The sequence below is a fragment of the Pempheris klunzingeri genome, chromosome 14, assembly GCF_042242105.1.
Source record: "Pempheris klunzingeri isolate RE-2024b chromosome 14, fPemKlu1.hap1, whole genome shotgun sequence".
Lineage (NCBI taxonomy): Eukaryota > Metazoa > Chordata > Actinopteri > Acropomatiformes > Pempheridae > Pempheris > Pempheris klunzingeri.
The window spans coordinates 4,103,264-4,126,429 of NC_092025.1; the positions used below are offsets into that span (position 1 = coordinate 4,103,264).

Here is a 23,166-nt window from a genome sequence, read left to right on the forward strand (position 1 = left end):
TTATCCAAGAACCCAGACACATACACACACACAGATAAAGCAGGTCCAGTCAGAGAGGTGAAATTATGTCTTACTCCAAATCAGTCTGATGCTTGTCTAATGAGTAGTCTGGCAAAGACACATGATGAAGAAAATCAATCATGTACAACACCGCAGCTAGACAGAGAATTGTCAAATTTGTCAGCTAATTTCATGCTAATTGAGTCCCTATCCCGGGGTTATTTTTAACCTCATCACTGTTGTGATCACATGGAATAGCGAGTCCTTTTCTCACGTGTCATTAATTAAGCTAAAAACATCAATCATGATTTTCTCTCTCCCCCTCAGTACCCGCCAGGATCACTAACATATCGAAGGACATCACAGTGAACGAGGGCAGCAACGTCAATCTTATGTGTCTGGGAGTCGGTCGCCCTGAGGCCAACATCATATGGAAGCATCATTCACCAAGAGGTATGCCATAAGCTTTTTTGATTTTATTCATTTATTTATTGGTCCTCAAGTTGTCTTTTATGTCTAATTCCTGCAATAGAGAAGAGAGTCCACTCCAGATTTTCACTTTTTTGGTTCACAAGAGTAGAAAATGATGATGAGGAGAAAAATACAGTGAATTTGAAAACTGGGAATTTCCGTGTGCAGTGAGCTACAAGAAACAGGAATACTGGGCATAGCAAAAAAAAATAAAATTCATCTGTCGATAAAATCCTTGCACCAACTCTGTCCGATTTTTCATCATTTTCTCTTCCAACTGTCAAAAGTAATTTAGAAATTTTACAAAACAAACATGTCAGGAAAAGCTGCAGCAACATTACCTCAGTGTAAAGGTGGCTGAACCACCCCTCCTACGCACACGGCCTGATGTCGACATTCCCACACAACACACACCTCCAACACTTGCTTCACATGAATATTCACCCACATGCACAACAACCGTTTACCACCAGCTGGATATGAAACTGTAGCTTTTGTGTTAACATATCCACTAGAGAACTTAAGATGAATAATGCTAGGCTTTAATCTATTGACTAAGGCCTTGTTTTCCTTTAAACTTGGTGTATTGGAGGGGTTGAAGCTGCCAAACCTGTCGTCTGACAGAATCAACCATGATTTGGCTGGAAGCCACAGCTGGTCTGGTCAGTTCTGTTGTGCTGGCACCTCACAGCCGGAGGGAGAGGAACGAAGCTCTGTATGCTTGCGCATGCATGTGTGTTCTGTGTTCTAATTGTGTCGGCTCTGCGCTTCCCACTGAGCATTCAGCAGTGTGAGTCATGCACCGCTTCTCTATAGGATCAGATGTTCAGCCTCCAACACGACATGAATGCTTACATCCCAGCTGTTCCGCTCTCCCTCCCCATTATCTAGAGGCGCCAGAATCTGGTTTTCACAGCCCTGTGTGGCCTTCCACCACCTCAGTTATCCTCTGCATTCCCATCCCTCCATTTACTGTAGATATCATGATCTCCCAAAAAACCATTAGTTTGAAGTGTGAATTGTAATCACACAAAGGGACAACTTTAATGACTGACACAAACCCACCAGCCAGATGGCGCAATTGACACTGACTGTATATTTAGAAACACTCCTCTGGGGTTCAATTTCATGTGTCGGATATACATAAATTTTGGCTTGTTTAGCACTTTAAAGAGCAACTTGCAGGTTGGAGACTCCAATCAATGTGTGGGAAAATGATCTTGGAACTAGATTTTCATAAAAATATGAAAGTGTTTATTCATACAGCTATGAGTTTGTGTTCACATCACAACATTGTTCAGTTTGCTATCATGTGTCCGGCTTTACCAAAATTTGCATTGGTTGTCTAATACCAGCCAGTAGTGTTGGTACTTACCCGTAACAGAAAGTGAGGCGCAAGTATCAGCTTGTATCATGTCTTGCGCTGTGTGATATAACTCCATACGTTATGTTTTATGGTGCTGTACCTTTACAGTGGGAGGGGGGAGATAGAGAGAGACGGAGAGAGAGAACGAGGAGAGAGATCGCTGCCTGACTACAATTACTACATGTCCCACGTTGCTTCTCGTTACTGAAATTATTGTGCTTGACAAATTTGGAAGAAAACAAGACTGACGGTGCACAGAGCACGTTTTTGTTGAACTGAGTGTCCTCTGTTCTAAAAGAAGCACCACAAACGGCAGTGTTTTTTGGTAACGGATGAACCAGTGAAGTCCCCCCTCTGCACAAAACACACCCAGGCACAAAAGCTAGCAGCTTTCCTTTTCCTGCTACACCGTGGACTGCATTTCCTGAGGTTAGAGCTTGTGCAACCTGCACACACACCAATAATTTGCCACTGTAACACGACTGCTCACACTCACCACAACCCACTACCGCACACTGAGCTGCAGCAGAGCCGAGGACAGCGACTCCCTGTGTGTTTTTAGGAGCTTTGAGGAAAACAGCCAATTTCTGCCCTCATGTCTCGTAAAATATATTAAATCCTACATTACCTTTTAAAATGGTCATTTTCAGATAATGTTAAGTATAAATGTAAACAGATAAATAAATAACCTGCAAGTTGCTTGACAGATTTGTGTGCAATTAGTGTGTCACCAATACAGGCTGACAAGTCATATTATGCAAATCAAATTTTGTAGTTCCTATGAGTGGGGTAAATGGAGACATTCATTCATGAACACAAAAAAAACAACAAAAAACTGGTATATATATACATTATAAAAATAGAAAATAACATGTAGTGCTAATGGGCAGCACGATACTGCGTTAACTGTGTGGAGTTTGCATGTTCTACCCGTGCTTGCATGGGTTTTCTCTGGGTACTCCGGCTTCCTCCCGCAGTCCAAAGACATGCAGGTTAGGTGGTGCTCCTGTAGCTGTGAGTTTGAGTGTGAATGGTTGTACCTGGACTGGTACACCTGGACTAAATGTCTCACCTAAACTCAGCTGGGATTGGCTCCAGCCCCCACGACCCTTAAGGATAAGCGGTGTAGACAGTGGATGGATGAATGTAGAGTTCATGTTAAAATGAGGAAAAAAAGAAATGAAATTTCTAGGTACTTCTTAATATAGAACATGTCTGCTGTTAATTGTAACCTTGCAGCTATGTTTTCCATCCTTAACCTCATGTGTGACTGTGGGGGGGCTGCAGACTATGATTATCTTCTTAGCAATTAGAAGAAGGACTCTGAATAGTGATATCTGATTGTTATCTTGAACATCTTCTGGTAATATTCCAAAAATAAAGCAAGATGGGTCTATAGCTAAATATTTTTTAATTGATTTCTTCCCAAAATGTGGGGTCCCCCACCAGGCCACAGCCACTCTAACACTGATTGGAGGCACCACTGCATATAATAAGTGTTTTAATGATGATACCCTCTTGACAGAGTAAAGTCAGCCTCTGAATGTGTTCACAAAGTCACAAAGCAAAGAAGAAGAGAAACTAGAGGATAGGTATTTCAAATGCTCAAATGTTTTTTTCTGTTTTACAAAATGAAAATCATGGAGAATTTGTCAAGAAGGCTGTCATGTGGTTTGAAATCGCCCTGTTAGTAGAAAGACAGGCCTTCTCACTACCAACCCCATGTTGATGCACAACAGCAACAGCAGTGGCAAATGAAGCAATGGAATCACACTTGAAAAGTAATATACAGGCGTCCGTAGCTAGAGAACTTGGTATGCTGTGTTTTGTGTGTGTGTGTGTGTGTGTTATTGTCAACACGGAAGATAATGGGTTATCTTACTTGACATTTCTCTGAGTTGCACTAATGAAAAGAGAGACTATGTGTGGAGATGTTTGGGCAGCCAAAGAAATTCTCGCTAGCAGTCAGAATCTTAAATGTTTTTCCTGCAGAGTGGCATTTTCTCGACTAGCTCCTCACCGTTTGCTTTTCATGTTTGTCACCAGCGATAATGGACTGTTCCCTCAGAGGATAGTGTTTGTGTCTGTTAGTATAACACTAAAGTGAGCAGCCTTCTCCCTGAGTTAAGCCACATTTCTAGGAAGACAGAAATCTGCAGTGTGGCTGCCTTGCTATTTGATAGATGTTTTTCCACAGCAATAACATTTAAAATTTTCACACTCGCATGGTGTCAGTAACATGATTCAATTTACTGTAGCAGCTGATGATGCAGGAAGATGCCTCACCTTTCACTGTGAAAATGACAAGTGACATGTGGCAAACATGGAAGAAGTATGGAAATACTGAACAATATTAAAGCTGCACTGCCTGATTTGAGTTTGTTAATTAAATATAAACTGAGTTATTGTCAGATTCCCTGTCAGCGTTTGATATAAATTCTGTTTCTATTGTTGAATGAAGGCAGATGCTGAAGCCTCTAAACTATGTGTCAATACATCCTCCAAATCAGACAATGCCACTAGTAAAGAGTTTTGTGGAGAGTAGCACCCCGTAAATGCACAGCCTCTATGGCCGTTTTCTTAATGTTAATTTAAGTCACAGTCGCACTGCAAAGCTCAGTCCCCATTTCAACTTAGTGGACACCACATAAATTATTCAGCAGTGTCCACTGAATCTCTGGCTGCTGGCCACTAACAGGATTAGAGGATATATGGTCGGGGGGGAAACAGTTTATTCAGGGGACAATACAGTATGGATCCCTGCGACCCATTAAGACTCATTAAAGAGGATAGGTTGTGAATGTAAAGTCTCTCGTAAGCGTCTATGCCTTCTTTTCTTTCAAATTACTTGAAAGATGATTGTAATGTCATGTTATTGGCTATCAGCTACTTCTCTTGTATAACAACAGAAACAACCACACAGCTCCAGTTTTTGTGATTTTTATGGTTTTATGGTTCGTATACTACTAATTTGCAACATCAGATTTATTTTGCAAGAAACACAGTGGTATCAAAAAGGTGGTTTTTAGCTGTGCTTGCTGTGTGGCACTAGGGATAGCAACATCGCCCTACCAAGCTGAAATGTGTTTACGATGTCATTAAATTTGGTACACGCATCCATGTTCCACTCCCGAGGAATTGTATGAAGTGATCCCTTAACAGTCCAAGTACTGCCTTCATCAGGTCAACATTTCCATTTATACATCTCTCTTTGGTTTATGAATACATTCCTGCAAAACTGATGACTTTCCCATCAGCCTCAGCATTTAACTTAAAGCAACGCTGTGCGGCACAGAGCTATGTGATGTTGTGTTGATATCACAAAATGTTTTAATCCGGAATGAATTTGCAGAAGTTGTTCTCCCCACGATATCCACTTGTACAAATATTTGAAAACATTTTCTTTCTTCATCATTATTAGTATTTTTCATGGTCATGTTTAGCCACTCCCACTTTGGGTGAACTTAGGTAAAGGTCAGTGTCTTGGTCCAGTTTTGCAAAGGTCACTGCATGTGTTTTTTAACATTTAACCGAAACCCATGATCTTTCCCTTTAGTGCACTAAAGTGCTTTTTTACATAGACGTCCACTTCCTCCCTTCAGTCTGGAAAAGAAGGCAGCAGTTCAGGCAAAACATGTTTGGAAAAACAACATGACTGCTCCTTGCTAGCTTTCAAGCTGATGGGACACTTAGCAATGTTTTGGTCATTTATTAATATAAAGTTTAAATCTAAGTTTTTGCTTCCTACAGAAATGGCTTTTTTATTCTTTATTTATACTGTTTCAGAGTTTCAGATTTTGAGTCCTGACAAGTAAATTGAGAGGCAAAAATCTCACCTGACATCTAAAGGCCAATTGTTTGAAAAATTGGCAGTGTTAAGCTTGATTGACAGAACCACCGTAGCACAGACAGATGCTGTCAACTTGTGATTAGTCTCCTGATGAGTGCCATTCACAGACTTAGACAGCAGAAATAAATGGCACACTATTCGCAGTGATGTTGCCTTCTAAAACGAACAATATTCCAGCATTTCCAGCTGACACTGGTGAAGTGCTTACCATGAGTAAAAGAAAAAGCAAGTGTGCAGGTGTTTCTCACAAAAAAATGGAGGAGAAACGATCTTTGAAAAAATTACATTTCATGGCACTTCACAACGTTCCTCCCACACTGGGAAGAAATGTATTCTATCTTTTTAGATGGGGAATAGACGACACAGGAACGTTTGATTGTGAGCTCCAATATTCATCAAAATTGAAGGAGTAGTGAATTCTTGCCTGTTTCAAACAGACAGCTTCAATATCTCAGTGTCAATGCATAAATATAAGCTCCTAATAACAGGGTTGGAGCTCGCAAAATCAGGTTTTAGATGAAAATAGGCTCATCTCCCTGCATGGTTTACCTACAAAACAGTTCATTACAATGACAAGACCTATCACACATAAATAAAGAGTTGGATAAAATAACAAGTGTATTCCTCACAGTGCACAGGAAATAATGGTTGTCTAACTTGAGGACACGCACAAGCAAGGGGTTGTGTGCAGGTTTAAATGTGATATTGTTGCCTTAGTTTAATGCTTACAGGTAGGAATGTATATGGCTGTATATGTATATGTATATATGAATGTAATGGATTATAATGCAATCTGTTGGAGACATCAACACATACAGTTATACATATACAGTTTATTATGGTGCCGATGCTTAGCCCCATATTCTCAGTTTGATTAGCCTGTGAGGTACAGAGTGTACTCTCTGCTCTCTGATGGGCAAGTGAAGGCTTTACTTTGAAAGACAACATGGAGATTTGGTACTACTGACACATCATGTAGGCTGTAGGTTGATGGCAAGGATGGGGATCCTGGAGATTTGGGCTTTTGCTTGGCTAAGTATTAAAGGAGAGCAAAGGACAACTAAGGCGACTTGTTCTCACTGCCAATCCAAGTTCTGCCTTGGAAGGTGGCCTCAGCCAGTGGCTGACTCGGTGTCAGTGCAAACATGTGCAGCTGAAAGGCATTACCACGAATACAACATTGACTTTCATTGACAATTCTAAATTGACTGTTGACACTGTGCACGATCTTTGACCAAAAAAAACCAACAAACAAACGAAAAACTATGATATGTCATGGTTTGCAAGCAGTATGGGGTGCTTTTCAAACATCTTTCAGCCATCTAACATCATCTTTGCAACAACTGTAACCTGCTCTGCAGATCCCTGCTCATAACTGCTCCAACCACTTTTTTTTTTACCCTCTCCCACCCTTGCTTGTGACTGCTGTAGCGCTTCACAGACAAACAGCATTCAACATTCAAGGACAATCAAGAAGGAGAGATGGCCTCCACTCTGTTCTGTCTGTCAACATAAATAAGATTACAACACCTCTGTTAAGTGCTGACATTGACGCTGAAGGCAGACCGAGTAGAAAATTAGCCTAATTTCAACAGCTTTTGCTCAGTTGGCTGTAGCAGTCCACAGATACATCTAACCATGTATAGAGCCCCAAGGCTGTTAGCCTGCTGTTCATCAGTCTGAAGCAGATGATGGACCAGGCAGCACCATGAGAACGGAAATGCAGTGAAAAAAATAACCATTCAAGCAAAAACATTGCTGTCTCTCTTGATTTTGTTGTCAAACAAGCTGCCCTCCTGCTCACCAAGGAATCAGCAAGGAGGTTTCCTGTATGGCAGCTGGCTGCACTGTTATGCACTAACCAATGGGAGGAAAGCAGTGGCTATTAAAACTAACCAGATACCCACTGATGCCTGGGGATGCCTGCATGGGGAAGAGCAGAACAAAGACTCCGCTGAGTATATATGAGTATTGTAAGGGTTACAGCACAAGCAGTAATCAAAAATAATTGAGTGTGGAAAGGCTAATTCCTTGCAGCTGAAGGCTCAGTAAACAATATGTGATCCAATGTACCAGATCAGTATCAGCCCTTATACTGACTATATCACACACATTGGGTATACCTCATGATGAATATTGTCTTGTTTATCTCAGTGAGGGTCAGCTGTAGTAGCTTCAGTACAGGCGTTACTTTTTGGATGGATGGTAGCAGATACCTGGGTAATGTATAAGAATCTGAAAAAATCTAATTGAAGCAACCGACAGTACAGTCCAGCAAAAAAATAACTACTTAAATTATTATTATTGTAACTTTTATTTTATTTTGTTAATGTATTTAAATATACAGTCAGTTTAAGTGTAACTTAAAGCATACTTTAAACTTATGTTGGGCCTCCATGCCTCCTCTATCTTTAGAACAAAGGGCTCCCTTTCTGAACTCAGTTTCCCAGAGTCCTTAAGTTTCACACCTATGTGGTAAATGCACACGCCATTGGTCAATACGTATGGCACATGACCCTGATATCCTCAGGTTAATAAACTGGTTGATATGGTTGACTTTGCTATGGTTTTATAAATATTTTAATACATATGCTGCCCTTTTTAATGTTATACAAGAGTGAATACCGATACAATATAGTAATGTTTGGTTGTAGTTATTAATTAATTAATAATATATATATAAAATTTTTTAAAAATTATTTTACATTTCATGTGTTAATCACTTTAACCATGCAGCTGGTAAAAGTGGAGCTTATTTGATTTATTTATACACATTTTATAATATGAACTTTACACACTGCTGAGTATTATTTTGTATTGTTAATCTGTTTCAGCTAAAATCTAAAGTAACTAAATGCACAATATTTGCCCCTGAGATGTAGTGGACCCTGGAGTCAAAGTATAGGCTAGTAACTAACAGTAACTAGTAACTATCATGACATTGTGCAGAGGATCAACAAATGTAAAAGGAACATGCACTGCCTATAAAAAACATTTTCTCACAAACCAGAGCCATGTATGTTGCTTTGCTTTTGTACAGCAACCATGATGTCAGCAGCTACAAAGATCAAATGCCAGCTATCGTATGAAATGTCACCAAAGACAAACCCTCAGTTCTCAGAGAGCAGTTTCTGGGCTCTCGTAGTCCCTCAGTCAGGGTCTGAGCTGCCCACCATTATCCATAAGAGCCTGGGAGGCTGAGCTCGATGTACCCTTTCAGGACAATCATAAGATAAGAGAACAAAGATGAAAGGCATGCCAGCCAGAGTACTGGAGGAAAACACTCATGTTTGTTTCCTGTGGAGAACACATTCAATCTCGTGATGGCCGACTTCGCCAAAGAGTCAACTCATAACAAAAGCCTCTGTGGAGTTGTTCTGAAACTCTACGGCTTGTTTTCATTGGTTTAGTGGCACTGGGCTGTTGAGAGATGCAAGAGAAAAGAACAAAAGATAAAGATATACACCGTATACACCTCTTTATTCAATGCTAGAGTGAGACAAGGTGAGGACAGCGTCAGCCAGACTGAAACATTATACTACCTGAATAATAAAGCCTGGTAGAGGATGAAGGGTGCTATAGTACACACCGACAGCCAACAAAACAAATCTGAATTGTGCTTCAGTGTGTGAGTGTGAATGGTTAATCCTCCCTGACAAGCAGGTTGGCACCTTACATGGTAGCCCCTGCCATTAGTGTGTGAATGGGTGAATGTAAGAGTATTGTGAAAGCGCTTTGAGTGGTTGGAGGACTAGAAAGGTGCTACACAAGTACAGTCTATGTTCTACAACGTATTATACAAAATCTTGAATGACACTTGCAAAACACCTTTGGTAGTAATACTGTAACATTAGTCTCAAAGCATTAAGACGTCTTTCCAGTGACACTTCCACTTTTAGAACTGAAAAGTGTGATCTTTACCACGACCGAGTGGACCTGTATAAGAGTCCTGAGCTTGAAAATCTATTACTGAAGGGCAAGGCCGATGAGCACCTAAAACTAGAACCCTGCTGTTAATATTTTGGTATGTTATTGTTGTTTCACAAATTGGACTTGGGCAATCGGTATGCCAAGTCACCGCAACATTGCCAAGAGCTCATTCTCATTATTTGCAGGACTTACAAGAGCACACTGTTTTAGTTGTTTTTTTTTTGGTTTGAGGTTGTGCCTGCGTTCAGTAATGTTACGGTGCTGTGAGTTTCTATTTAACCCAATTTTGACAAAACTGTTGAGTACAATTAAACCACTGATCAAGACAATATGGCACTGAGATGCAAACAGGAAGCACAAGTATGGATCTATGTAACACAATGCATTGGAAGTCAAATCGAATAACTGTGAAAAAAGAAAATGCAGCCATTCTTGCGTCTCTCATATAAAACTGGGTCAGACTAATTGGTGCCTGATTGCCACTCAATAAAGAATTCACTGGCATAGAAACTGTGCTTCACACAACATAGCTATATCATTCTTGTAATGATTAAAACATTTCTCTGCCTCATGCATATTCATAACTCTTTTTTTTTTTACTTTAAAAGAGGGATTTGGGGAGCCCTCGTAGCATTTAAAATGGTTTAATGCTTTTAACAAGGTGATGTTGAAGAATGCTCTAAATAATAATTAGAAACTTAAATTGTGTAGCATTTTCCATATCCAGCATGGTGTTATACAGTAGACCTTGAGTAAATCGAACATACCTTTTAAAGGTCCCATATTATGCAAAATGCACTTGTTAATATCTTTTCAACATAAATATGTGTCCCCAGTGGGTTTAGAGAAACTAAGAGAAAAGACTGCTCTCTCTCTTTCTCCTGCTCCATGGAGCAAAGCAGCGGGTGGTCAGCTTGCATTCATGACAGTTGCAATGGATTCCAAAATGAATCTTTTTAACAGTGAGATAAAGTGAAAAATACCAAAATATAATGCACATCCTCTTTCTCAATTCTTGTGAAAAACCTAAGGCCTTAAAAAGATTAAAAAGAAGTCATTCATTGTGCCATTGATCATAGAAATAGTTGCTTCCTTTACATTTGTCAGTTTAAAGACAAATCCTCATGCAGATAACATTTAAGAATGTATTACTAACACGGCTGATCAATAGTGCAGTGTTGGTTATGTATGCAGTCTTGTTCTTGTTCCCTGGTGATGGTTCCTGAGACTACTTCATCCTTCTCTAACCCTCCACTCAGTGGGTGAGCAGAGTAATGAATGCACATCAGAATGAATGTTTGGCAGGATTTTAGGAACCACTTTATTAATAAAACACAACTTGTGATGAACATAACCTAACACAAATGTGATGTTGTATGTGTATATGATGAATATGATCTCGTGGCTAAGTGCTAAAGTTGGTTGTCCACTAATTGGAAGATCAGTGGTTTGATCCCTGGCTCCTCCATGGCGCACGTCAAAGTGTCCTTGGGCAAGACACTGAACCCCAAGTTGCTCCTGAAGCACGGCTTCTGTGTGTGTGAGTGTGTGTGAGTATGGTTAGTTTCTTCCCGATGGAAGACATCATGTAGTAAAATGTAGTGTTAAAGGGCTTTGAGTGGCTGAAAAGATGAGCTATATAAGAACAGTCCATTTACCATTTAATGGATTTCAGACCCCAGGACGACTAGCTGATGCCATCAGTAAAAGCTAATGGGGATCCTTTTTAAAAAGTAATCACATAATAATAAATAAATCCTCAAACATGACCCAAGATGGACGCACATGTTAAACTGCCAGTTATTCCAATGATCAGAATCACTCTTTCCCATCTCAGTCATTGCTTAGCCTTATGAAGACACTTGCTTAGCTCTGTGGTCTCAGTGGTTCCTGTTATATTCTGCTGACTTACTACTTAAGATTGGCCAGGGAGCCACATAGTTAACAACAGATCTGTGTAGAGCACAGATGCACTTGTGCAGATGTGAAAATACGTGTATTTTTGTGTATGTTGTGTGTTTTGCCTTATTCTTGAGAAAACGTGAGTGGAACATGGTAGTCAGTGAAGAGATCATATTTAGTTGTATATCAAGTTTTACAGTGGTAAAGCCAAAGTCAATTAAATCATACAGTGATTCCTTTTTTTGCTTTTGAACTGAGATATAGCCTGACCTTCAAAATCTCTTCAAGTGATAGAAAGCTGTATTAGGAGTGTTGTAAATGTGTGCTTTCAAAGTAAAATCCCCTCTGCACAGTAACGTATGAAATGAAGTGCTCCGTCCTTTGAAAGAACAATGAATGAAGCCATCCGTTCACTGACATCTGAACAGGATCTGAACAGGATACAGAGTGATAAAAGGACTGTGCTAATGTACTGTTAGACAATCATTTTTGTACGACATTAGGTATAGCTTGTCAAATATGTATACTGGAACATTGGAAAGGCAATCAGCAATAGACCAGCAACTCCTGTGTTCTGCAATGTGAAATTACCGTTTTTCAATGGAGTCTGGGTGCAATTTACCGCACCCTCTCCAAACCTTTTTGTACCTACCAAGGGCTCCAGACTCTGGGCAGAGCTTATACCATGGCCAAACATGTGGCTGTAGTGCCCCCCTTCTAAAACCAGTACCCACACAGCCTGTTTGGCACACCTTGTTATCAATTGGCCATTGTGCCTTTAAAGAAAGTTGCGGATTTCCACAAATAAACGTTTCCCAGAGTCTCCGTTGTCACACTGGATGTAACATTAACATAATTGTTAACAGCTAGCAGCAAACATGCTATCTAACAACAATGAATGCTATTTGATAAGCAGAAGCAGCTAAACAGTGTACAGTGTAAGTATTGATACCCTTGTGTTTGAAGTTCACCAGGATGTTGCTTATCCCTCGGCTGTTAGGGTTCTGTTTTATTGTGGCGTTCAACTTTTCCCACTTGTTTCAGGCCCCTTGACTTCCTGCCCTTGTGTGTTTCCCTCTCCTGTGATTGTCTGCCCCACCCTGATTGTTCCCTCCTGTGCCCCCCTCCCTGGTGTATATATTGTCTGCATCTTCCACTGTCCTGTGCCAGATCGTCTTGTGCCCTTGTGTCGAGCGTTCCAGCATCATAGTCAGCGTTAGTATCTTGTTGAGAGTGTTAGAGTCTAGTCAATTTGTAATTGTCAGAAAGTATTTTTCGGATTGTGTCAGTTTTTGGTGCCTTGTCTTTGCTGATCGTGTTCAACAATAAACTGCAGTTTTAACTATCTGTCTGCGTTGCGTCAAGCATTTGAGTTCATTTTCTTGATTGAGCTTCTGGTCCTAACATTTGGAAATCCAAGGAGCCTGGCCTCCATCACAGTAAATAAACTAACTTTAGTGTGTGCTGTTATCATTAAAGCAGGCAGAAGAATAGCTAAACATGAGGCACTCTGAGCAAGAGCGAGAAGAAGAGGAAACTGCTGCTAACTAATGGATAGCCTGTAAACAACTATGGAATTAGCCTGGAAGTCGCTAATAGGAGGAGAGAGCCGTGAGTGCTTGAGCAGAACTAGCTTAAATGCACAGCGGGTAATTAGCTGCTGTAATGAAGAATATAACAAAATGAACATGGTTGAGAGCAGCAAACCAGTGACAGAAACACTAGGCTCGGGATGATCCAATGTTAATAATGCAGCACATCAGATTACAACTTCATCAAGGCAGACTTTGTATTGTATTTTATTATGATTTTTAAAATTGTATTCACAAATATTTTCCAAATGTCTTTCATTGTCAGCTAAATGTTTGCATATCTATATCCATATTATTCAGTGTTTTTAAATACACTAACTCCTAATTGTTGTTAGTACACTGTTTTGTCTTCATACACATAATATCACTTGTTGTTATTGTACTATTGGTTTCGGCCTTGGTGCTCTACCCTACATTTTGGCTACGGCCAATGAATTTTTATTTATCAAAGGAGAAAGCAACCTTGCCCTTAAAATGACTTCATTCCAGGCCCACAGACTGGAACCAATCCCAGCTGGCATTGGGCGAGAGGCGGGGTACACCCTGGACTGGTCGCCAGTCAGTCACTGGGCAAACATTTAGAGGCAGACAACCACTCACACTCACATCTACTGTAAATGCAATTTAGAATCACCAATTAACCTAACTTGCATTACTTTGGACTGTAGGAGGAAGCCGGAGTACCCGGAGAGAACCCACACAAACACAGGGACAACATGCAAACTCCATACAGAAAGGTTTGAGGTTCAAACCGCCTTCATGCTGTGAGGCATGAAGCAGCTAAACACTGGACAGTGTAGGTATTAATACACCCGAGTACCTGCAACCAACACCTGCAACCAAATTGTGTGTTGCTGCGACCAACTGTGAATGTTGGTAGCTTCAGTGATAGTCTGGAGCCCTGCTACCAGTCCAATGTGTAACAACAGGGCCCAGTTTTATCCTTTCATCCTTTGATGGAGAGTGACCATTGGACTGACATTCATCAGGTGGACAAGTTAAATGACTAATTAAATGACAAAATCCATTGTTTATCCGTCTTCTATGACACACATAGGCATTTTCTGACCACATTGTCAGAGCCTAACCATGGGCATATGGGGAAGCCTTATAGCAAGCACTGGACCCTCATTTAAATGTAAAAATGCCCCTGAATTATATTAGTATTACTAAAGCCAATACGTTTTTTTAAATTTTGATTGGCTTGGCAGCTGTTCACTGAGGTCAGATTGTAGGATCATCAGCGGTCACAATCAGGTTCCCCATTTTAAAGAAATGTCCTTCTTATCTCAACACCAACCCAAACATACACACAGGAGGACAAATGCATAATGTATGACATACCTGATGGACACTTTATTCCCAATAGAAAGTTTGTGACCAGAGTCAAATACTTTTTTTTTTCAGTTCTTCACTTTGGTGTGGGATCAGAGTGTGTGTTGCTATCCCTCAGCACCAGGGATTAGATGTTCAAAAACAAGGGAAAATACAATATGTTTTGTGACCCATTTTAAGTGCTGAGGGAAGGCTTTTTTTTTCCAATTTCAGCCTTTAGTTCAGACAGCAGTGGCTCTGTGGCAGACAGCATCCCGGGCATTAATATGTATACAGCATGTCTTAGAGGCCAAGAGGAGTGAACACTCCAGCCTTGTGGAAGTGAGTTTCCCCTTGAAACCTATTTTAGTACAATTGGCAGTAACATTAAAAAGTGATTGTTAGTCATTTTCAGTCTCCACAGTTAACCCCGTAGTAGCAATCAGTTACCAAAGGACGTCATGTCTGTAGAGAGACCGCTTTGGTACTGCACGCCAATTACTATAAATCAGACAGGGTCTAGAGATGCTGATTGTTAGCCAGCTAGGCCAAAACACAGTACTGACTAGAGAAAATAAAGCATATAACATTAGACGAAAACATTTTCCAATAACCTGCTCTGTGGCCTGTGTACTTTTGGGAAGTCTCCAAGCAAAATTTCTTTTCAAATTTATTGGCCAAATGCACTTCTAAAATCACAGCGTGGGAGTGTGGGGTGTTGTTTGTCTGTTAGAGGTGGCAAAAGTAGAACATAGTTGTGTTAGTACAGCATGCTGATGTAGGTGTGTGTGTGTGTGTGTGTGTGTGTGTGTGTGTGTGTGTGTTTTGCAGGGGACCTGGAGGGCTGGCTCAAACTTTTTTGTTTCGCCCCACCACCCACACAAGGCGCAAAAGGCTGTGAGAAAGGGGTGCATTCAGTAAAACTAGGCTATGGACGAGGGTTAGTGAGAAGGGAGAGGGAGAGGGTCTGAGTGCAGCGAGTCAGAGAGTGAGACAGAGATGGAGAGAAGAAAGGAAACGCAGAGGAGGAACAGAGGGGCACAGGGGGCTAAAGGAAAGATTAGTGCACCAAGGAGCTCCCAATTTGCTCTTAGAGATGTCTAATACGGAGTATTTTGCAGGTAAAAACCATCAGAAAGTCTCAGACAGGTGCAGACTGTTCCGAGTGAATGGCTCCTGTTCTCCTGTCCCCCATCATTAATCATGAAACCAATGCGAGTATCAACCCCCTCCAAACTAAATCATTAATAACACGTAGTAGGTGGACATTTGCACTCACACCTGTTTTCCCTTTTCTAGAGTGGTAGAGGGGAGGGGTTGGTTCACACCATCTTATCTTGTCACTGAGGGTTAGGAGGAATAATGTTTCGTAATTAATTGCTATATATCAACGTAATGAGTTGTTGAAATACCTGTATCGCAGAGGGTTTTTATGCAGAGGGAGGAATGAAAGGCTTGGGTGTCTGAAGACCTTTTCATGCTCATCAATAACAGCTTTGCTGTTTTCTTATTAATGCTCACATATCAGCAATGAAATTTAATTTGCATTTTTATGCTCTCATGCACAATAGACCATCAAAGAGGTAACGGATCTTGACAAAGACACCGTGAGAGTGATGCTGCTGTAATGAGACATTTTTTCATTTGGTCTGTGAAACAAGGACAGTGATAGAACTACATTTTAATTATTTTACATTGAAAAGTAACAAAAGCTGCTGGCTATTTTGCCCCACCAGATTTCCAGGGACGCAACTTCACAGTAGTGACCTGCCAATATTTTAATCCTCAATTGGGAACTCTCCCACCAATGATACGCACCCAGAATCATTGAAGGTTTTCCGCTCCTGCTCACTGAACCGCAGGCATTTGAGAAGTAAGAAAACCCAGGCAGAGATAACAAGTAATATAGGCATGAAGGACACAAAATTCTTTATGAAACCCAAACCTGTTACAGTGTCTGAGGTGTATTTTTAATCAAACATTGCTGCTCTGCATACTCATAGGATTCTCTGCTGCTTTAGAATTCCGAGGATACCCTGCCCTTTGTGCCTTGCTTTCCCCTCTACAACAGCTTGTTTCACTTCACCAATGCTTTGTCTCTCTCTGGTGAGGCATGTACAAATCAAAGTGAATCTTTTTTCCCACAGAATGCATCAACAATTCTAAAGTTACTGAGTGTGTTTTTGTACTTCTCCTAAAGTTTGTGTCAGAATAGTTTGGTCTTTATCTGCTAATGTTCTCTTTTATGACTCCAAGGCTGTAATTCAGCTGAAATATAAAATATTTTTCATGTAAACCGACAAACGAGAGAATAGAAGCTTGTTTTGAAAAGAACTAAATAGATTGCTGTTATCATTTTATAATCTAACATTACTGATATTCAGCTTTTAACCTTGAGCATGAAAACCTTGCAGCAGTTGACTTGTTAGTCATTCATGAATGTTTGAAGGTTGACGGTTTATCATCTTTAGAAGAGATGATGGATTGTTGAGGATGTGAAGTGACCAAAATCACTTAGAAACATGATGCATTCTTCAAATCAAACATCTTATTAAAATAGTAGTTTTTAAGACCAACTTGAATTAAACTTGAATTGAAGATGCATTATGGGGAAAACACCACATTAACTCTGTCAACTTCATTTTAAACATTCTTCTTTTATTTAATCTGTCTCCGGTAACAACTATCAAGTCTGATGTCACTGTCAATCTTTGAATCAATGCAAAACTAGTGCATGCACCCCACACTATTACAATGTATATGATAGGTCACAGTATAGTTAGTATAGCTTGTTTTCTTCACCTTGCACATGTGGAGAACCCTTAATGCAACAGTGGCTCAGTCTAGATATGTGCAAACCAGCACAATGTGAGAGTAAAGATTACAACCTATCATGATCTTTTCTTCCTAATAGCTCAGAAATCCAACATTCCAAAAGTTAAAATACAACAATCACAGTGGAGATGTCTGTGATCCGAACAAATGCAATCAATCATCTGATCATGTTTGTTAGTACCGCAGCGTTCACCTCCTTTAGTCCATCTCGTAGCCGTTAACTAGCTTTGAGTTCATCTAACTACTTTATATACTGTTGGGTAGTTTCATCTACAGCAATGCATCATGGTCTATAGGGTCATTTATAGCATTGCTGTCCTGTGAGAACTGCGCATCTGTAAGAAGTCTACTTTCATGAGAATGTAGCCTGTTTTCAGCTTTGTGACGATTCCCTTTCCAGATAATCCAAGAAGGTTTGAAGTCATCTATGTAGCTTAAGGAACACTTCATCCTTCAGTTTATAATAAACCTTCACAATAATAAAATGGAAATACTCAATTAAAGTACTCATACGTGAGTAAATGTACTTAGTTACATTGCACCAGTGGTGCTGACCTAGTTTGCTGTATAGTTGCTACTGCCATGGAAAAATACAATGATATAACTAAATGATCTAAATGAAATAACTATTTTAATTAAGATAGTTAGTGTTTTATTTACCTTTAAGGTAAGAAAATGTGAGTATCAAGATATATGTTGTATATCATGGCCTGAGAATAAAGAGATATTGTTTAGAAGCCATATCCTTCACCCCTGTCTGTAATAAACTTGTGTTTGTTAAAAAAAACGTTTTTCACTACGCTCCTGAATTACTTTGCATGCGTAAAGTAAGTAAAGTAAGTAAAGTAAGTAAAGTGGAGTTTCAAAGTTCTGAAACTGGATAATCTGGCAAGATACGTGTTTACACATATTGTTTTGGTGATCAACTACAGATTGCCTACCTGACTGCAGAAGGTAAGGCTGAGCAGTTAGAAGGCTTTAGCCACACCCTGGAAGAACTTTAACGGGTCCCAGCTGCAGAAGCAGGTGTTTTTAACAGACCTAATCAATAATGCAGCAGTTCCTCAGAGGATCCTCTCCAAGCCCAGCTGGAAGATGTCTCACACTGTCTGCCAGTAAATGTTAGTTTGGGGAAAATGATGGATACTACCACAATATGCTGATCGAATCTTTAGAAATCCTCTACTACACTACAAGGCTGCGTTTGTCCGGACATACACCAGCTCACCTACAGCCTAGAATGTGCAATCAATGCTTATGAATTATTTCAAATCAGTTTGAATCCTCGGAGCAAAAAAATCCACTATAAAATCCTCTGATGATTGCCCTTTTTCCTCGCCTGAGTTACAGCACTTGCACTTCATAAGTTCAGCTCGGAAAGGCACTTCATTCACTCAGTGGTTTTAATTTGAAAGGGCTTGATGAGGGAAAACACCTATTGATTGATCATTGTTCTCAGGAAAGGTCATGCATTAGAAATGAATGACACAAACGAGGGGGGGGGGGGTGGAATGGGAGAACGCTGTGCAATTAGATTATGATGCAGCGGAAGGCGGGGTTGGAGAGGCTTCCAGTGGAATGAACAGCACGTTCGGGGAAGTTAACGTGACCTATCATCTAAGGCGCATAAAAGAAAAGGAAAAAAATGATTTGGCTGTCAGAGGAGCCAGAGCGGTGGGGAGGGAGGAGGGGAGGGCATCCTGTCTCCGGGCTGCTGTTGTGCTTCGCTTAATAGCACAGATAGAGAAGAGAGACAAACAAACACACACACAGAGCTCATAGAACAAATAAAAGCCTGAACACAAAGGTACACAAAGAGGTTCACTGGGGCCCTAATGACGTCCCACAATTTGTATAGAGCATGCTGGTGCTCACACTGACACGAGGAGGACTTCTACTCTTCAAGCAACTTATTGGATGCGTCAGGACAGTTAAACAGGGAGAGAATGGTTAGCTATAAATGGATATTATGTTGTTGCAGACCAGTGACAGCATGGCAACCTTTTATTCAAATGAGAAATGGGGGGAGGCTGTGAGACACTGGTATTTATTGCAATCCTGTTCTTTGAAATATGGTATTCTCTATTATATGAAGACGTACTGTGGTCACTCATAAGTATGGTAATGATAGTGTTCATTAGGCTGCCTCCTGTCAGTCAGATATTGATTTACAGGTAAATGCTTTCAGCAGTATGAGCCACACAGGCTGCAAATCTAAACCCGTCTTTGCCGTTTGTCAGAGCACAGGAATTTTGAATTGGATTTTGCACATATCCTGAGCAGCCACACATTTATTACATACATAATCTCAATGAGACTAGGACTGAAGCTGTGGGAACTTCATTTTCATCTTGGCTGTGTGTGTTGTTTAGACAGAAAAACAGTTCAGTGGGTTGCTGAGTCATATGGAACACATATTAGCCATATGTTCAATAATATGGTAAATTCAGCACTGCAACGTGGCAAAAAAAACTACAAAGCCTCTTTATTGCTTTGCAAGTTTGCCAGTGTATTTATGGGGCTTGGGCCGCCTTCCCCTTAACTTTTGTTTCTCTGTTTATTATTTGTCAGACATTTAAACAACTTGCATGCTGGCAAAGAGAAGACATTTTTTCCCTGTAATTAAGCCATCATCTTGCCATAATTAGGGCATTGTGCAATAAAGTGTAACCATTTTTCAATATATAATTTGTAATGCTCTGCTGAGAAAGCAAAATTTTTTATCGCCATATATCAAATTAGACTGTCCTCATTCTGTCAAGCTGTGAGAAACCCAGCCAAGAAAGTGGAAGTTCTTTCTTGGCTGTGAATGGATTTTTTTTTCTTTCTTTTGCTTGGGGAGAATGTGGGTCACAAGCAAGTGAGAGACTATCCACAGAACTTTAAATTAGAGGCATCACAATGAATGGATACTGTGTGATTAATGTCTTTCACTTGTTCTAGTATTGGCCATTCTTGATACATTCCAATCGAAGCCACCTGAGTGGTATTTTGGGCTTCTGGTGAGTGATGCCTGTATATTTGAAACTGTGAATTTTTTGACAAATGGCTGTCCTATAGGTGCGCTGACAATGGTGTAAGGTCACTTCTCTTTACTACACGCCCCAGCAATTCTCTGCAGGAAATGATTATTTTATGCAGGCAGCTGAGTGTGGGAAGTAGGAAGCTCCTGATGGAACATACAGAAATTGTAATGAGCATATGACTTTGTCAGGCTTATGTGTTGCAAAGTAAAACCATGCATGTTGATCTGAAGCTGTCTCTAAGGAATGATTATACTTAAAATGTCCCACAGTCGATGGGAGTCTGTATGCCAGAGCCATGTCAGTCTTGTGATAGAGATTAATGCCACACTGTCACTGTGATGATACTGATTAATCTGCTCCTACATGAGGAAAACTACAGCACAAGATGAAAGCAGTATCTGGTGGCTTTGCTTTCAAAGTACTGACAATCAAAGCAGAAAAAAAAAAAACAAAAGACACGCCTGCACTCATCTATTGTTGTTATTAATAAACATTTCAACTTGCTTTAAAAGCTTATGCTTTAATTACATCACTAGATAAATTACATAAGTAAATTATGAATTCATTTCTAATTAATTACTCTTTTCTTCCTCCTGTGTCTGGACTGGGCAGATAGCAACTCACATTTGACCTGAATTACATACAATTACATCACACATTACATACATAATGAAAGTAATCAGTGGATGTAGTATTAGGGGCACAGTAAGTCTAAACCGTCATTCGTGCTGATGTTATCGACACTGGCATCAGCTGAAGTAGAACTACTGTGATTATTTATTTCACAAATTCAAACCTGTCTCTCAGAAATATTTGCACACTATTGATCATACATACTAATCATACATATCTCCAGAATATTCACTAAGAAGTCATTTCATATGTTTCCCTATATCCACTCACTGCAACTGCATCATGATGAACGATTCTATGGTTCTGTTTAGGCACCAGCTATTTTTGTTGTAGGGGAAGTATCTCAGTTTAACAGTGACTTGAAACAGAAGACAAAGCATGTTCACTTTATTAATATTTCCCTTATTATAACCATTTTTTTGTTTGTCCTAGACGTGACATAACATACATACAGAAGTCGTGTGGTGCACATGTGCTTTTTTGTGTGGCTGACATAGATTTTCTTTTACGTAAAGGAAAACATGTATAATACCAATAAACATCCATCCATCCATTGTCTAATCCACTTATCCTTAAAGGTCGTGGTCGTGGAGCCAATCCCTCCTGACATTGGGCAAGAGGCATAGGGCACATTCTGGACTGGTAGCCAGTCAATCACACACAGACAACCAGTCACACTCACACCTACAGGCAATTTAGAGTCTGCATGTCTTTGGGCTACCTTTAGAGAACCACTGCGCCACTGTACTGTCACCAAGAAATATAAAAAAGCAGAAAGAAACAAGTGGAAAAGTTAATGTTATCAGTACTTTATTATCATTATTATTAGTATAGATACAAATGTTTTACAATACAAATGTTTTAGTAGTAACACATGTGGGAGATCAGATGTGAAGTGCAGTCTCAAAGTCCTGAGCTCTGTCTGCCCCTCACTCACCCTCACCGCCTCCATAAGACTAGTGTGAGGTCTAAAAAGGTGTTATCTCCTTGACTGAAAACATAGTGTCACTTGGAATTACACGTTCCTCTAACTGTATTTGGCAAAACAAATGTGTGGTATGGTATACATATGGAACATAAAGTAGGTTTAGCTCCCCACCAACATCATTTAAAAACTGTAGAAACAAAAACATAGATACAAAGCCAAATCATCACTTACCCAACAGTTCATTGACATTGCCATGGCAACACAGAGGTCAGCTGTAAGTGTATGAATGTCTGTAAGCCAATGGCTTCCTTTTTGCAGTTGAACGTGTATTTGTCCTGATAGACTTTGGATGATTTGAAAGCATTAAATCAGTCTTAAGAGCCATTAGCAATTTTCCACAGAGAGGCCTTTGCTTTTTTTAAAGTCAATTATATACTAGAACTCTGTCAGTGGGGTCCCTAGTTCTTGATAAAGTGGCTAATTCTGTGTTTTAATGCAGGATTTCTGTCACTGCTCTGCTGAAGCCTTTATGACAGACCCTCTGACAGGTATTGCTGTTCTAACCCCACAGGGATGACAGGGCATCTGTAGAGAGGTGAGAAATGCTACATGCTAAGTGGCTGTCACACGTTGGGTTACAAGAGAACAGATGACAGTCACTTATCCACGTAGGTGGACATGGCTGTCAGAAGCTCAGCTCAGAGGCTAAGTTGTGATTAAGCGTGGCTGTTCCTCCACAGGCCTTTGGAGTACGATCCTCCTGCCTTTTGGCATCAGGATGACTTTTTGTCCAAATCATTTCTGTTCAATTAAGCTCTGTTTAATTAAGCCATAACGGTTATCACAGAGCAAACAGTCTATGTCCAGGTAAGCATAATTGAAAGCGGGGCGAAGGAAGCCAAGAGTTGCCTATCATCATTAAAACTGTGTGACATCAATACCTTGACAAAGAGGTTAATCTTTGGTTCAGAGTGAACATAATGGTGCCGTGTCCTGAGAGCAATTCATCATCCAATCTGCAGTGGCTTGCATAAATACATAGATATCTAAAGTAATGGATGCTTGCCCTCCATCTTGCTGCCTCCTCCCTTGTCTCGCTCGATTTTAGCCTAAATGTCCTTTGTTCTAATCCTACACACCTGAATAGTAATGCCCCTGGGCATGTTTCCGCTACTCTTCCTGTAGGTTTCAAAGGAGTAAAAACATTAATGAACTGTTCAATAGACTCAGGCTCTTTGGTCCCTAAAGCAACGGCTAATGGCTGGGGATCTCTCCCGAGAGCTCCCAAAACCTTCTCATGTAAAGCTCCTATATCAATC

At 40.2% G+C, this 23,166-nt stretch overlaps 1 protein-coding gene across 1 annotated transcript in view; it reads left to right on the plus strand.

Annotated features, from left to right (window-relative positions):
* Positions 1-23,166, plus strand: part of opcml (opioid binding protein/cell adhesion molecule-like) — a 157,851-nt gene that overhangs the window by 109,984 nt on the left and 24,701 nt on the right. Inside the window, exon 3 of the mRNA XM_070843396.1 lies at positions 328-453. Coding sequence (XP_070699497.1) covers positions 328-453 — 126 coding nt within the window. The remainder of the gene's footprint in view (positions 1-327; positions 454-23,166) is intronic.